Source organism: Pseudoliparis swirei, chromosome 7 (genome assembly GCF_029220125.1).
Source record: "Pseudoliparis swirei isolate HS2019 ecotype Mariana Trench chromosome 7, NWPU_hadal_v1, whole genome shotgun sequence".
Lineage (NCBI taxonomy): Eukaryota > Metazoa > Chordata > Actinopteri > Perciformes > Liparidae > Pseudoliparis > Pseudoliparis swirei.
Genome location: NC_079394.1, coordinates 2,013,382 through 2,030,253, shown reverse-complemented (window position 1 = coordinate 2,030,253; position 16,872 = coordinate 2,013,382). Strand labels below are relative to the sequence as shown.

General features: G+C 47.0%; 2 protein-coding genes across 2 annotated transcripts; one reads left to right on the top strand and one right to left on the bottom strand.

The window, feature by feature from the left end:
• Positions 1-1,753: 1,753 nt before the first annotated feature.
• On the bottom strand, positions 1,754-8,500 carry smn1 (survival of motor neuron 1, telomeric). Its single transcript, XM_056419678.1, has 8 exons — positions 8,392-8,500; positions 7,338-7,409; positions 7,143-7,262; positions 6,703-6,894; positions 3,090-3,254; positions 2,910-2,978; positions 2,254-2,361; positions 1,754-2,004 (listed from the first exon to the last, which is right to left on the bottom strand). Exons 1-8 carry the CDS (start codon positions 8,437-8,439, stop codon positions 1,948-1,950), a joined length of 831 nt encoding a protein of 276 aa, XP_056275653.1. The 5' UTR covers positions 8,440-8,500; the 3' UTR covers positions 1,754-1,947.
• A 49-nt stretch (positions 8,501-8,549) lies between these two features.
• hspb11 (heat shock protein, alpha-crystallin-related, b11) lies at positions 8,550-10,386 on the top strand. Its single transcript, XM_056419679.1, has 5 exons — positions 8,550-8,778; positions 8,864-8,970; positions 9,949-10,017; positions 10,114-10,157; positions 10,252-10,386. Exons 1-5 carry the CDS (start codon positions 8,687-8,689, stop codon positions 10,351-10,353), a joined length of 414 nt encoding a protein of 137 aa, XP_056275654.1. The 5' UTR covers positions 8,550-8,686; the 3' UTR covers positions 10,354-10,386.
• Positions 10,387-16,872: the final 6,486 nt, after the last annotated feature.

The following is a 16,872-nucleotide window of genomic DNA, read 5'->3' as shown; positions in this document are numbered from 1 at the left end:
ATGGGGCTTATGTGCAGGCTTTGCCGTGGCAGATTTTAATTCCATCTGTGGGGAACAGATAGGTCTGGTTCATCACCCCTCGTTTATATTCTATTTGCAAATCCTACAAACTACATTGTCTCCCGCTACTTTCCTCCTTTTTCTCTTTTACTCACACAAACAAGACAAACCAAAAGTGACTGAGAATCCAAAACCGCAGTCACAGTTAAAGTGCCGACCAGTCAGGACACAAACAAAGGGGCCGCTCTTCACTCGGAGAGAAGTGGAGCAGCTGGAGGAAGATCACATGAGACGACAGGAGACCATCATCCCATTACACGATGGAACCCCGAAATCACATCGATTCTCTCTCTTGCTTCACAGACACATACAGCGTCTGATCAAATGCCCACCAGTTTAGAACCAGCGAAGAGGGTGTGTACCGACAGCAAATCACAAGCATACGAAATATGGGGAATATATTCGGTTTCCTTTTCATGGAATAAAAGCGCTACGGGCTCAGCAGGATGATTGTGGCTGATCCCACTGTAATTACATGTGGTTTTCTATATTCTAAATATACATACAGTAACCATTACCCTACTTCCTCTACTGTTCTTACATTAGAAACATTCCAGGATCAGTTTTCAGGAATACTAACGGGTGTGCAGATGCAGTTATCAAGGCAGTAATTGATCTCACGTTCTCATCCTAAACAAGCATACCATAAAAAAAACACATATTGGTTTATCTACCCCAATAGTATTTAAACACCTCAATGTTTTCTGGCCCTTTTATCTGCATATACAGCTTGCAAATCTGTATAACTATATTCAGTGATCTTAATGTCTGGTTACCATCGCATTGAAAATGCGGAAGGTAATGTTTTGATCGCCGTGTATTTGTATGCGTGCGTGTTATTTGCATAAGTAAAAAAGTATTAAACCGAATGACATGAAATTTGGTGGGATGATTGGTTATTATCCGGGGACCATTTGATTAGATTTTGGGATAGCTCAGGTCAAAGGTCAAGATCTTATTTTTACCATAGCGTGGTAAATTTCTATCCAATTGGCATGCAACTAATGCCAAAATGTTCATAATTCAATGCCCAACCTTGTGATATGCGAAGGTATGCGCTCTACCGAGTGCCCGTTCTAGTTTAAAAATATTTGAGTAATCTGCACAATGAGCCACGCCGTCTGTAGTGGCAGCCTCGTCTATTCATCACGACGATGCTCCCATCTGATGGGTGACGGTAACATTATGATGGATGCAATCCTATTTTGTGCTGTGGGCAGGAGAACACCTCAGGGAACAAAAAGAAAAAAAAGAGAGCGAAAGAGAGCTCATAAATGTGCGAGCACACAGGCACTTCTTTGAATTGGCTGTTTGGAAAGCACCAGAGGGACTGAAGCAGGACTCGAGTGGCTGGGAATCAAACCGTCAGCATGCCAACAGACACACAATTAGAAGAAAGGAGTGTATCCGCGATGCTTCTGGACAGCCAGCTATGTGTTAATGACACATTGTCCTAAAACATGAATTCATTATACTAGTCTGACTTCTGCTGGACATTCCTGGACATTACATCTACACATCATTCAGTCTGTCAGACATTTGATTCACATTTTGTTCTTTTGTCCCCCCCAATTAGAAAAACAAATTAGAAACAGATTTATGAGTGATAATTACACACATATGCTGCCCAATAAAGTTTAATTTGACAACAGTGCCTCTCTGCTACAGTCCAATAAAAACCCAAAAAGCAATCAACCGTGTTCCGATAGCTTTTATTTAATCTATTTACAAAGAATACAAAACTCTCCTCCTTGAGCTACGATGAACTCGTAGCATGTACACTTAGTTTATAACATTTAATTGAAACAAGAAACACACGCATCAGGTACAGCGGGGAGGAAGTCGCGCCCTGAGAAACTAAAACTACCAAACGTCGAGTTGCTCGTTTCATTTGTGTTGCAATTTCGTCCAATTGGCAGCTTCTTTGCGTCCTTGTTTCAACCCCTGCAAAAGAGAATATGTTAACATAGCTTTCCTTCTAAAAAAATCCAAGGACTCACACATATTATGCAGCTGGAGGCATTTGATGAAAAAGGCTCTACTAGCCAAGAAGAAGAACAGCAATAATTAAGTAACTTTGAGTCCAAATTACCATAACGCCCACTGCTCTTCACTACATAATGCCAGAGACTGAACCTGTACAGACAAGCGGTCCTTTAATAGCCTCTAATGAATCGGTTATCATCCACATACCAAGTAGTATCCCGTGTGATATCCGCTCATGTACCAGGAGATGAGCACGCTGCCCAAAGCCTCATCGTCCACCGTGTCGGGGCTCATCGGCGGAGGAGGAGGGATCATCTGAGGCACAGAGAGTGGGATCACAATGCAGAAGCTACAGGCCGACAATAGTTGTTCTCTATCCGTAACGCGCTGCGTCGACAGGGGATTCTCAATCTACCACCTCGAGCTAATCACTCTACATCCAGACTGTTTGCTGTCCTGGCTCCTCAGTGGTGGAACGAGCTCCCCACTGACATCAGGACAGCAGAAAGTCTCTACATCTTCCGCCGGAGACTGAAAACACACCTTTTCCGACTATATCTGGATTAAAACACAGATTAGCACTTCAGTGGCACTTAAATAGCTCTTACTTATGGTACTTTTGTAGTTCGACTATGTTGAGGAAATGTTACTTCCTGTATTCTTGTTGTTCTTAGTTTGTACTCTAGGTTGAAATGCACTTATTGTAAGTCGCTTTGGATAAAAGCGTCTGCTAAATGACATGTCATGTAATGTAATGTAATGAGTGAACGTGTGCTTTTGACATCTTGATTGCAAACCCGAATGCTAAAAATTAATACAGTATTTCATTGCAATTTGTGTACAGGAATATTATTTTAACTCACCGGTGGACCAAAAGACATCATGGGAGGCCAGGGAGGAGGGCCAGGACCAGCAGATCGCCGACTTCCTCCCTGGGAGAGGACACGGATTGAGAAACAGAAAGGGGTTGAGAACACGCTGAACTAATTGTGCTGGAATGGGCGGTTAATGACGTAAACATCCCTCGAGGTCTTTCCTCTTACCCGTTTGAGAGCGTGCATGGGAGGAGGACCTGGAGGAAACCCAGGAGCCTGCATCGGGGGGGGCTCCTGGTGGGCCTTTGACTTCTGGGGTTTACTGTGTGGCTTCTGTTTGTGATGGATTGCTGCGGTGGACCGGTCACTCTCCTCGGTCGATGATTCTGCCTCCTTTACCGGAGTTAAAGAGACATATTACGTGAGCCTTAATTTGGCAATTTTGTACATGGAGACTTCACAAAAAGGGACATTTCGGAATAGATATACAAATATTTCTTCAAGAAGGTAAATGAACTAAAATCAGATGAAGTTATCTATAACTAAACCAGAACGGGCACTCGGTAGAGCGCATACCTTCGCATTTCACAAGATTGGGCATTGAATTATGAACATGTTGGCATTAGTTGCATGCCAATTGGATAAAAATTGACCGTGCTATGGTAAAAAGAAGATTTTGACCTTTTCATGACCTTGACCTTTGACCCAGTTGATCCCAAAATCTAATCAAATGGTCCCTGGATAATAACCAATCATCCCACCGAATTTCATGCAATTCGGTTTAATACTTTGTGTGTTATGCGAATAACACGCATACAAATAAATAAATAAAGGGCGATCAAAACATAACCTTCCGCATTTTCAATGCGAAGGTAATGAATCATGTCAGAGGTAACTTGTGTATTGCTTAGTTTCCTTTTCCTCACAAGCTGTTCATTGTGTTCTCTTATTGGTGGTGTGTATCTTTTTAGAGTAAAACACAGAACCCTGGGTGGACTGGAACAGACAGATGCTGCCCGGCTCCATCCAGTAAAAGTTGTAGAAACATTACCAGGTCTGTGTTAGCTCATTTCCAGATTATTTCTTTAATCAATAATTACCAGCTCCTGTTCACAGTAAGCAAAATATAAAGTTGAGGATGCAATGTACATCACCATGTTCAATAAAGAGGGAGTTATGTAAGCATTAGGCCTGGTGTTAATATTAATCTGAATTATTGAATTGGACTGTCCTGTCCAGGTCCTTCAACCCTCAGAATAAACACGGAGCAGCTGAAGGATGAGCCGATAAGTATTATGTCTGCCTCTCGAAGGTGAGCTACTCCGCCTCACCCAAAGCAACACACACAGATCATGTTGTTACAATGAGAGAGGGGGACGAGGGCCCCCCCCCTGCTGTGAGAGGGGGACGAGGGCCCTCCCCTGCTGTGAGAGGGGGACGAGGGCCCCCCCCTGCTGTGAGAGGGGGACGAGGGCCCCCCCCTGCTGTGAGAGGGGGACGAGGGCCCCCCCCTGCTGTGAGAGGGGGACGAGGGCCCCCCCCTGCTGTGAGAGGGGGACGAGGCCCCCCCCCTGCTGTGGGAGGGGACGAGGCCCCCTGCTGTGAGAGGGGACGAGGCCCCCTGCTGTGAGAGGGGACGAGGGCCCCTGCTGTGAGAGGGGACGAGGCCCCTGCTGTGAGAGGGGCGAGGCCCCCTGCTGTGAGAGGGGACGAGGGCCCCCTGCTGTGAGAGGGGACGAGGCCCCCTGCTGTGAGAGAGAGGGACGAGGGCCCCCCCCCTGCTGTGAGAGGGGACGAGGGCCCCCCCCCCTGCTGTGAGAGAGAGGGACGAGGCCCCCTGCTGTGAGAGGGGACGAGGCCCCCTGCTGTGAGGGGGACGAGGGCCCCCCCCTGCTGTGAGAGAGAGGGACGAGGGCCCCCCCCTGCTGTGAGAGAGAGGGACGAGGGCCCCCCCCTGCTGTGAGAGGGGAGCAGACCCGAGGTCAGGCCCACGTCACGGGATGTGGGCGCTTGAAGAGCCGGACTGGTTTTGGGTTTTGACCTGTGCTGCCGCTGTGATGCAGTCGCATGGAGCTTCTGTTTTACACGTGATCAGAGGATAAATCCTCCCGTTGGAAAGGAGAGAACGAGAGGAGGTCGTTGGCTGAATGATTACTTTACCAGACATCCGATTTTGGAAAACGCTAACAGCTGGGCAAGTAAAAGCGTGAACGGATTAATTAATTAATGGCAACATTTTTTTTTATCGCGCATGAACGCAGACAGGCCATCAGCGACCGACGGCGTGTAAGAGCCTCAAGACGCACCGGCACAAGCGGAACACACGAGTCGTATGAAAAGGAGACGGCGTGATCACGGTCACCGGCTGCTGCTCATCGGAGACGACCGGACATCCACTTCACAGACTAAAGTCGACTGGGTTCAATATATTTTAAAAAAGAAAGGAAAGAGTACGGCGAACACCATCTATTCCATGAGTTGTGTCTCGATGGCGAGGCTTCAGTTGCACTTCCGACCGAGCGGGAGTCAGTTTGAGTCATGTTTAGATTTAGGATTATAAAGATCTTCGTAATTAAATACCGCTAATATAATATATAATATGAGGTTCTCCTTGGGAAAACAGGAAGGAAAGCCCGCCTCCTGCTTGATCCTATTGGCTGCATTGGCCGAGTGTGACGTTGACGAGCGGTGCTCCTCCGCGCCTCACGCCTAAAGTTGAGAATGTTTTAACTTTTAAACGCGCCTGAAAAACGCCAGAAAGCCGCCGCGTGGCGTTTAAAAGGCGCGTCTGAAAGTCTCGCCGTACCCGAGGGAATCAATGGTTTTGCGGGCGACGCGTTTTTGAGAGGCGCGTCTGGTGTGATCGAGCCCTAATTCAGAGCGGCGTGCTTTGATTGGTGCTCCACCACTTGGTCTCACTCCAACAGGGACACTCGCTCTGCACACAGACCGTTATGCTGCTCCCGATGGAAGAGAAGTGTTTCTGCTGGTACCCTCAACCCATTTATAAACGTTAATCTGCTGTTGCTCGGTAGGTGCAGGTTATATTATGATCGTGGCTCTGGACTCTGAGGGTAACTATTTATTCTAGAACAAAGGAGATAAAACGTTAATGCAGGCAGTGGCAAATAGTTTGGTTTTATATTTGATTCGATTACAATAATGTTTAATTGAGATTTACACCAAATGTTTTAACTGCTACTGCGTAAAAAGGGAATATTGCTGTAAATAGCACCTTATTTGTTCAAAGTGTTTGTATGTTATTGCACTTTTGGTCATATAGCAGGACTCTGTCACCCCCAGGACTACCTCCTCTTCTTCCCCCTCCTCCCTCCTCCTTCTTCCCTCCTGGAGGCCTCCTCCACACACGTCACTTTAACATGCACTTTAACTTAAACACACGTCACATGTAACATACACTTCAACTTAAACACACATGTCTCTTGAAACACACACCTAAACACTTTAACGTTATTTGTTGTCCGAGCACTTTCATATTTTATCTTATCTTATACTTAAGTTAATACACACATTGCACTGTTGCTGTCGCGTTGATTGTTGTTTGTCATGTCTAATGTTGCACCTTCCGCCAAAAAAAATCCTCGTTTGTGTAAACATTCCTGGCAATAAACGGTTTCTGATTCTGATTCTTAAAATAAAAGTGCACAACACACCCTTTTGAATTCAATATTCAGTTTTGTGTAAAACAATAAAATTAATCTCAGAAAATCATACAATAAAAAATGGTAATCTTTGTCTAGCACGAGTACAAAATAAATACAATCTAAATAAATAAACATATATTACATTTAATCAATATAAAAGCCCAATGCACCGCTACCTTGGTATTTGTTTCTTCGTCCCCCTCAGAGACCTCCGACAGCAAGTCCTCGAGCTTCTGCTCCTCCTCGTTGCCGTATTCTGAGTAAACAACGACACAAGTGCTCCTCTTCTCGTCGATGGAGGAGACGGTGGCTGCGTAGAGCTGGCCGTCCTCGGACCAGTACGCACTGCACGGGTCCCCGACCTGCCACTGCGACACAACATTAAGTGTAACCATGACGATAACCGTACTATTTTGGTTGTCTTCCCGTCTGAAGCTAGCCAAATCGAGAACGACAAAGTGGGTGTACCGAACACACATTTAGATTATTAAAACGTGCATGATGTTGATTTTAAATGTCAAACTGGAAATAAAATTGCTGCACAATAAGCCTCGTTCGGCGGTATTCTAAAAGATAGATATATACTTTATTAATCCCCAAGGGGAAAAGTACGCACCTCTTTGTCTGCGGATGCATTCGTTCTTTTCCTGCTCTGGTTCTTTTTGGTGTTCTTGCGTTTTTTTCCGGGCAGTTTTTTCTTGGAGACCTCCGGCGCCTCTTCGCCCTTAAGGGCAGTCTGGCACACAAACACGAGCAGAACATGAGTGGAAAAAGCAAACAGAAATATTGTGCACGCACACACACACAATACCTTGAACGATGTAACAGCCTTGTCATACGCCTTTATCAATGCTGTGTCATCCCATATATCCGAATCGTCACTCTGGAAAGAAAGAACAGATTAAGCGAATTTCCAAATGAGAGATCCACGTTTTCACATTTCTGCCACGAACAAAGCAAAGCATGACAGAAAAGATGCGATAAATACCGTGTCGGCTACTCTTACTCTTGATTTGATCTATCTTACAGTGAGCCAAGTGAATTGTTTTTCAGTTGAACTGACGTGTGGCCAGAGACCTGACATGCTTACTGTGGAAGGGATAATAATAACAACTTTATTCATTTAGCACCTGCTGTGTCTTTAATGCATGACATGTTAACTTTATTGATTGTCGTAAAAGCTGTATTTTTTAAGAATTTAATTTGTAAGCGAAGAATAGTAAAAGTTACACAATAACAATAAATGTTTTTTGCCCTGATTTTGTCGGAATATTACAATGTCACAAAATTGGGTTCCAAAAGACAAATTAGAGAACTGCACAAAGTAAGTTTAACATAATAATAACTTTATTTATATAGCACCTTTAAAAACAATGTTTACAAAGTGCTCAACAGAGAGTCAAGGCAAAACAAATGGAATAGTAAGAAATACATATAACATTAAAAAATATATATTAAAATTAAAATAAAAAACAGAAACTAAATTAGGGGAACCAAAGTGCTGCATAAAAGGACGAGATCACTTAAAAGCTGTTCTATAAAAATGGGAGTTACTGATTCTGCAGCCTCCGTTCGGGATGCTACAGTGAGATCTATGAGCAGTTAAAGCTCCACTCACGCTTTTCATTGGCATTTAACAATAGGGCATTATCTATTCTACACAAACACGTCAGGTATAATGTAGAGTTCTGGTTCTCTTTGTTACAATTGGTTGCTTTTGTCTTTGTTCCCCGACGAAGCAGAAGTCATCGCTGGTTTGTAGCTTAGCTTCCTAGCTTAGCCATCCAACCAAACATAAAGCGTTAAACTAACGTGTGCCCGTGTGTGTTCATTCATATTGAGCTCTCTCGTGCGTCGGAACTCACCTGTCCACCTCCGCGTGAAAACAACACGTCTTTGCATCCATTCGCCATGTCGAGACGTGAAAGTTGCACCGATCACTGCTAATTCCCACACGACTGGCGAGCAGCGTGCGTCGCAAGCGGTGACGCGCAGCAGACGGCGTGACGTATGTATCGTGCGACTCGGCGGTCGCGTTGGCAGCAGTAACTTCTCCAAGACCGTAAACAAAATAGACGCTGGTGTCTTGTTGTCGAAACCGCTGCTATTTATTTGTTTTAACCGGAAATCACAATCGTTGTCGTGTGTTGGACATTGAAAATGATCGATTCCTCTTTAAGTTCTGCGGGTGCCAAAGTTGTCGTCGCTTCTTCCAGCGATGAGAATCACCCGCCGGAAAACATCACCGACGGGTCAGTGTGCACTATTTGTTGTAAAAAAAAAATTGATGCCAGCTGTTTGATTTTTTTCGCAATGTGTTTGTCCCTGTTGACCCAGAAACACGAACACGTGTTGGATGTCCACCGGAATGTTTCCTCAAGAGGTCATCATTCGCTTCGCGGACTCCACGCACGTGTCCGCAGTGACAGTCGACAGCTATAATGGTACGGAAGCCGGGAAGGTGCAACACACGGTCAAATGAATTGTCTCAGAAATCAAGCAACGTATTATTATCTATAGTGTAAACACAGGTGGCGTCATGTTTCGTCTTTACATTAACTGATCTTATAGTATAGTATGCATGCATGCGGGCGGCTGTAGCTCAGGGGGGTCAGGGGGTCGTCCTGCAACCCCAAGGTCGTCGGTTCGATCCCCGCTCTCCCCATTAGTTGCAAGTCGAAGTGTCCATGAGCAAGGCACTGAACCCCCAGTTGCTCCCCGGGCGCATCACTGCAACCCACTGCTCCTTCATGACTAAGGAGGGGTTAAATGCAGAGAGTACATGTCGTTGCCTGTGTACCTGGACTCTGTGTACCTGTACTCTGTGTACCTGGACTCTGTGTACCTGGACTCTGTGTACCTGGACTCTGTGTACCTGGACTCTGTGCACCTGGACTCTGTGTACCTGGACTCTGTGTACCTGGACTCTGGGTACCTGTACTCTGAGTACCTGTACTCTGTGTACCTGGACTCTGTGTACCTGGACTCTGTGTACCTGTACTCTGTGTACCTGGACTCTGTGCACCTGGACTCTGTGTACCTGGACTCTGTGTACCTGGACTCTGTGTACCTGGACTCTGTGTACCTGGACTCTATGTACCTGGACTCTGTGTACCTGTACTCTGTGTACCTGGACTCTGTGTACCTGGACTCTATGTACCTGGACTCTGTGTACCTGGACTCTGTGTACCTGGACTCTGTGTACCTGGACACTGTGTACCTGGACTCTGAGCAATGACAATAGATTGAATCCAATCCAATGTCTGATGAGCTTCTGTATCTCCTCACAATATCTTCACTCATATTGGTATTGAGATTAGGTCGAGACTAACATTTTTCTGGGACTGGGAAACGTTTTGATCAGTAGTAATTTGTCCAAACACATGATTATAGCTTTCTGGTTGTGTGTTTTTATTTTGCAGTCAAGCATCTAAAGATAGAAAAGAACTCCTCACAAAATGTCTCTGAATTTGAGCCCGTTACAGAGCAAGGTAAGAGGAACTTCCATCTGGAGAATCTTTGGTCAACACATTTGGGTTTTGATGCTGAAGAATTTATATTTGTATTAACGAACTGATGTCTTGTAGAATTTAAACAAACGGAAGGACATCTTCAGTCAAATACTATTTTGGTAAGTCGAAATGAAAGTAATTATCATGTAAATTCTACAAATTCCTAGAGTTATCATAAACTACTAAACGATAACTTGTCTTCATTTTTTTCAGCTAAATGGAAGCAATGCAACCCACCTTCGTTTTATCATCACGTCGGGATATGATCACTTTGTCTCAGTTCACAGAGTCAGTGTGCAAACCACACACACTTGATTGTTATGAATTAAAGCCCTGTGTGTATGTATATGTGTATGTATTTATTTATATATATATATGGCATTATTTGTCCAGTTTAAATATGAGTAGATTTTATTATTATATGCTGTTTAGATAACACTGTCAACAAATTAGAATATGATATCCCATGAATATTCAATTAATAAATGTCACAAAAAAAGAATGATATCTTATCAGTGAGATTGTAATGCAAACAAAGCATATACTGTATTTAAAAGCTATGGCGAATCTTAAAATATGCCCTCAAATTCTGAAATGAGCTTGAACTCGTTTTCTGTGTCTGTGCTTATTTAATGTTATGGATTCACTCGCGGGCCTTTTCATTGCACATTTAACTGTTCCTAGCTAATTTCACAAGCTGATAGCCGGCTAAGCTTTCGAATAAAGGAGTTGGATTGTAATGAATGGTAGAATTACTTGCAAAGGAAAATTCTCTCTGTGAGAGATAAAGGTAATTAACAAATGTCGAGCAGTTGGGGCATAAATTGGCATCCGGACAGCACCCCCGTGAGCAGAATTTGAAATCCCCATAGAAATGGGAATGCAGCTGGGGGGTTGGGCAACCAGATGGTTTCCCAGCCAACCAGCAAGTCTCAAAAGACTCCGGGTCTATTTACGAAGTACTCCAGCCACCTCCTGTACTTATATCCTCCACACACGCACACACAAACTGAATCCTATCAGCCTCTATTGCCATTTCAACTTGTCGGTAGCAAAGGGTTCTGCAGAGTGCGAGCACCCTTTGGGACTCCCTCCCCAATTACTTTGCTGACTGTGGAGGAGCTTGGGGAGTTGCTGAGGCTGTTTGTTGTAGCTTGGTCTGCATGCAGGGATCCAAATAGACCAATACAAATATGAAATAAACGCCTGAATAATCAGCCCCCCGATATTGTAGAGCAACTAATTGCTTTGGGGTATGGCTGGGATAGAACACATTTGAGTATGTGAGTGTGTCATGAGTAATGAGGACGAGCTAGAAACTGATACAGTGTTATTGACTCATCTATTATTTACACGTATGGGATATATATTATACCGTTAGAGGTCAGGGTCCGGCCATCAAATGAAGTGCATACTCCCCTTTCATGGGAGAACACTTTTATATATATTCGCAATAGTTCAAATTGTGAATGTCTTATATTTGTCTGCTGTGAATATTTAAGCAGAGATGGCTTTTTTTTGCATGTTGAAAAGGTTTGCAAGCGCGCCTCCCCGTTACTAATGAATTCCGGCCCTTTTGTGCTGGACTGTCAGCCGATCAGGAGAATCACAGCAGGATATGAGTGCATTTTAATCATGTCACTGCAGGGCAGGGCTAAATTATCACCCGTGTCTTTTGACGGCTTCCTAATCGCACCGAGGCATCTGCTGGACCAAAACGTTGTATGTTCAGCTGAGTCCAAACAAAGAGATGTTCATCATAACCTTTCCAAAAAAACACTTTGCATCTGCAAGCCGTACTTGGGAAAATATTATTTTTTCAAGTTGAAAGTTAGAATGTGCCATTGAAAAGCCACTTTTAAACTATTCGTCTGTAAATGCACAATAGATATGCGTAAAGCACATGAAGACATTGCATCAGGAATCTATGTGTGTCGTATACACTCGTGTAAATGTCTGTGATGCTTCTCGTCTGGCTACTTTCAGTAAGGAATCCCTTCATCCAGTCAGCTCTGTTGTTTTCTTTCATGTCAAACCAGCGACTTTTAATTTCTTGTTATCTCTTCTGTGTGGTCCTCCATTCATGCCAGTAACGGAGCCACGCACACTGACAATGAGCTTTAATTTGATTTCAGCTTTGATTTGGTCCAATCTGCTTATTAATGACAAAGATGAGCTGGAAAGAGCTGCTGGATAAGGAAGGAAAAGGCCAAAATGAAATGATTAGGCGGGGTAGGAAAACAATCCTCTCATTATTTAAGTCCAAGAGGAATGGAGAATGATAATGAGGGATTTACAAAGAGCGCAGTTGAAGACAGCATTGAATATACAGTATATCAACAGCATTCATATTTATTTATAAATCCAGCATTTTCTTGTGAAGTTGTGCAATAAAAGACAAGGCCACTCACACACAAACTTTCTACACACTGATATGCATTCACTACCCTCACCCCCCATCCCACGCCTTCGCCTGCTTCCCGTTGCAAGTCATGTTTAAATGTGTGTGCTTATGTGCTGAGGTGTGTGTGTGTTCCTGCTCCCACACTGTCCTCCTATAGGAGCGTAGTCTGAGGGCTGTCCTCCTATAGGAGCATAGTCTGAGGGTTGTCCTCCTATAGGAGCGTAGTCTGAGGGCTGTCCTCCTATAGGAGCGTAGTCTGAGGGCCGTCCTCCTATAGGAGCGTAGTCTGAGGGTTGTCCTCCTATAGGAGCGTAGTCTGAGGGCTGTCCTCCTATAGGAGCGTAGTCTGAGGGTTGTCCTCCCATAGGAGCGTAGTCTGAGGCTTGTCCTCCTATAGGAGCGTAGTCTGAGGCTGTCCTCCTATAGGAGCGTAGTCTGAGGCTGTCCTCCCATAGGAGCGTAGTCTGAGGTTGTCCTCCTATAGGAGCGTAGTCTGAGGGCTGTCCTCCTATAGGAGCGTAGTCTGAGGGCTGTCCTCCTATAGGAGCGTAGTCTGAGGGCCGTCCTATAGGAGCGTAGTCTGAGGCTGTCCTCCTATAGGAGCGTAGTCTGAGGCTGTCCTCCTATAGGAGCGTAGTCTGAGGGCTGTCCTCCCATGGAGCGTAGTCTGAGGCTGTCCTCCTATAGGAGCGTAGTCTGAGGCTGTCCTCCTATGGAGCGTAGTCTGAGGCTGTCCTCCTATAGGAGCGTAGTCTGAGGTTGTCCTCCCATAGGAGCGTAGTCTGAGGGTTGTCCTCCTATAGGAGCGTAGTCTGAGGTTGTCCTCCATAGGAGCGTAGTCTGAGGGCTGTCCTCCTAGGAGCGTAGTCTGAGGCTGTCCTCCCATAGGAGCGTAGTCTGAGGCTGTCCTCCTATAGGCGTAGTCTGAGGCTGTCCTCCTATAGGAGCGTAGTCTGAGGGCTGTCCTCCTATGGGAGGCGTAGTCTGAGGCTGTCCTCCCAGAGGCGTAGTCTGAGGGCTGTCCTCCTATAGGAGCGTAGTCTGAGGGCTGTCCTATAGGAGCGTAGTCTGAGGGCTGTCCTCCTATAGGAGCGTAGTCTGAGGGTTGTCCTATAGGAGCGTAGTCTGAGGGTTGTCCTCCTATAGGAGCGTAGTCTGAGGGTTGTCCTATAGGAGCGTAGTCTGAGGGTTGTCCTCCTATAGGAGCGTAGTCTGAGGGCTGTCCTCCTATAGGAGCGTAGTCTGAGGGCTGTCCTCCTATAGGAGCGTAGTCTGAGGGTTGTCCTCCTATAGGAGCGTAGTCTGAGGGTTGTCCTCCTATAGGAGCGTAGTCTGAGGTTGTCCTCCTATAGGAGCGTAGTCTGAGGGCTGTCCTCCTATAGGAGCGTAGTCTGAGGGCTGTCCTCCCATAGGAGCGTAGTCTGAGGGCTGTCCTCCTATAGGAGCGTAGTCTGAGGGTTGTCCTCCCATAGAAGCGTAGTCTGAGTGTTGTCCTCCTATAGGAGCGTAGTCTGAAGGTTGTCCTCCTATAGGAGCGTAGTCTGAAGGTTGTCCTCCTATAGGAGCGTAGTCTGAGGGCTGTCCTCCTATAGGAGCGTAGTCTGAGGGCTGTCCTCCTATAGGAGCGTAGTCTGAGGGCTGTCCTCCTATAGGAGCGTAGTCTGAGGGTTGTCCTCCTATAGGAGCGTAGTCTGAGGGCTGTCCTCCTATAGGAGCGTAGTCTGAGGGCTGTCCTCCTATAGGAGCGTAGTCTGAGGGTTGTCCTCCTATAGGAGCGTAGTCTGAGGGTTGTCCTCCTATAGGAGCGTAGTCTGAGGGCTGTCCTCCTATAGGAGCGTAGTCTGAGGGTTGTCCTCCTATAGGAGCGTAGTCTGAGGGCTGTCCTCCTATAGGAGCGTAGTCTGATGGCTGTCCTCCTATAGGAGCGTAGTCTGAGGGTTGTCCTCCTATAGGAGCGTAGTCTGAGGGCTGTCCTCCTATAGGAGCGTAGTCTGAGGGCTGTCCTCCTATAGGAGGCGTAGTCTGAGGCTGTCCTCCTATAGGAGCGTAGTCTGAGGTTGTCCTATAGGAGGCGTAGTCTGAGGCTGTCCTCCCATAGCAGCGTAGTCTGAGGGCTGTCCTCCCATAGGAGCGTAGTCTGAGGGTTGTCCTCCTATAGGAGGCGTAGTCTGAGGGCTGTCCTCCTATAGGAGCGTACTCTGAGGCTGTCCTCCTATAGGAGCGTAGTCTGAGGTTGTCCTCCTATAGGAGCATAGTCTGAGGGTTGTCCGCTCATAGGAGCGTAGTCTGAGGGCTGTCCTCCTATAGGAGCGTAGTCTGAGGGCTGTCCTCCTATAGGAGCGTAGTCTGAGGGCTGTCCTCCTATAGGAGCGTAGTCTGAGGGTTGTCCTCCTATAGGAGCGTAGTCTGAGGGCTGTCCTCCTATAGGAGCGTAGTCTGAGGGCTGTCCTCCTATAGGAGCGTAGTCTGAGCTGTCCTCCTATAGGAGCGTAGTCTGAGGGCTGTCCTCCTATAGGAGCGTAGTCTGAGGGTTGTCCTCCTATAGGAGCGTAGTCTGAGGGCTGTCCTCCTATAGGAGCGTAGTCTGAGGGCTGTCCTCCTATAGGAGCGTAGTCTGAGGGCTGTCCTCCTATAGGAGCGTAGTCTGAGGGCTGTCCTCCTATAGGAGCGTAGTCTGAGGGCTGTCCTCCTATAGGAGCGTAGTCTGAGGGTTGTCCATAGGAGATAGGAGCGTAGTCTGAGGGCTGTCCTCCTAGGAGCGTAGTCTGAGGCTGTCCTCCTATAGGAGCGTAGTCTGAGGCTGTCCTCCTATAGGAGCGTAGTCTGAGGCTGTCCTCCCATAGGAGCGTAGTCTGAGGCTGTCCTCCATAGGAGCGTAGTCTGAGGCTGTCCTCCTATAGGAGCGTAGTCTGAGGCTGTCCTCCTATAGGAGCGTAGTCTGAGGCTGTCCTCCCATAGGAGCGTAGTCTGAGGTTGTCCTCCTATAGGAGCGTAGTCTGAGGCTGTCCTCCTATAGGAGCGTAGTCTGAGGGCTTGTCCTCCTATAGGAGCGTAGTCTGAGGGCTGTCCTCCCATAGGAGCGTAGTCTGAGGGTTGTCCTCCCATAGGAGCGTAGTCTGAGGTTGTCCTCCTATAGGAGCGTAGTCTGAGGCTGTCCTCCTATAGGAGCGTAGTCTGAGGCTGTCCTCCCATAGGAGCGTAGTCTGAGGTTGTCCTCCTATAGGAGCGTAGTCTGAGGCTGTCCTCCCATAGGAGCGTAGTCTGAGGGCTGTCCTCCCATAGGAGCGTAGTCTGAGGCTGTCCTCCATAGGAGCGTAGTCTGAGGGCTGTCCTCCTATAGGAGCGTAGTCTGAGGGCTGTCCTCCTATAGGAGCGTAGTCTGAGGTTGTCCTCCTATAGGAGCGTAGTCTGAGGCTGTCCTCCTATAGGAGCGTAGTCTGAGGGCTGTCCTCCTATAGGAGCGTAGTCTGAGGGCTGTCCTCCTATAGGAGCGTAGTCTGAGGGTTGTCCTCCTATAGGAGCGTAGTCTGAGGGTTGTCCTATAGGAGCGTAGTCTGAGGGCTGTCCTCCTATAGGAGCGTAGTCTGAGGGTTGTCCTCCTATAGGAGCGTAGTCTGAGGGTTGTCCTCCTATAGGAGCGTAGTCTGAGGGCTGTCCTCCTATAGGAGCGTAGTCTGAGGGTTGTCCTCCCATAGGAGCGGAGTCTGAGGGCTGTCCTCCTATAGGAGCGTAGTCTGAGGGTTGTCCTCCTATAGGAGCGTAGTCTGATGGTTGTGCTCCTATAGGAGCGTAGTCTGAGGGTTGTCCTCCTATAGGAGCGTAGTCTGAGGGCTGTCCTCCTATAGGAGCGTAGTCTGAGGTGTCCTCCTATAGGAGGCGTAGTCTGAGGCTGTCCTCCTATAGGAGCGTAGTCTGAGGCTGTCCGCCTATAGGAGCGTAGTCTGAGGGCTGACCTCCCATAGGAGCGTAGTCTGAGGTTGTCCTCCTATAGGAGCGTAGTCTGAGGCTGTCCTCCTATAGGAGGCGTAGTCTGAGGGCTGTCCTCCTATAGGAGCGTAGTCTGAGGTTGTCCTCCCATAGGAGCGTAGTCTGAGGGCTGTCCTCCTATAGGAGCGTAGTCTGAGGGCTGTCCTCCTATAGGAGCATAGTCTGAGGTTGTCCTCCTATAGGAGCGTAGTCTGAGGCTGTCCTCCTATAGGAGCGTAGTCTGAGGGCTGTCCTCCTATAGGAGCGTAGTCTGAGGCTGTCCTCCCATAGGAGCGTAGTCTGAGGGTTGTCCTCCTATAGGAGGCGTAGTCTGAGGCTGTCCTCCTATAGGAGCGTAGTCTGAGGCTGTCCTCCCATAGGAGCGTAGTCTGAGGGCTGTCCTCCTATAGGAGCGTAGTCTGAGGGCTGTCCTCCTATAGGAGCGTAGTCTGAGGGTTGTCCTC

Bases quoted from the DNA above. Each gene is read 5' to 3' on its own strand.
- hspb11 (XM_056419679.1), top strand. From the start codon at position 8,687: ATGATCGATTCCTCTTTAAGTTCTGCGGGTGCCAAAGTTGTCGTCGCT. The intron at 10,018-10,113 runs GTAAGAGGAACT...GATGTCTTGTAG, and splicing joins TGAGCCCGTTACAGAGCAAG to AATTTAAACAAACGGAAGGA. The intron at 10,158-10,251 runs GTAAGTCGAAAT...CATTTTTTTCAG, and splicing joins TTCAGTCAAATACTATTTTG to CTAAATGGAAGCAATGCAAC.
- smn1 (XM_056419678.1), bottom strand. From the start codon at position 8,439: ATGGCGAATGGATGCAAAGACGTGTTGTTTTCACGCGGAGGTGGACAG. The intron at 7,263-7,337 runs GTATTGTGTGTG...TTTGTGTGCCAG, and splicing joins AGGCTGTTACATCGTTCAAG to ACTGCCCTTAAGGGCGAAGA. The intron at 2,005-2,253 runs GTATGTGGATGA...TCTCTTTTGCAG, and splicing joins ATCACACGGGATACTACTTG to GGGTTGAAACAAGGACGCAA.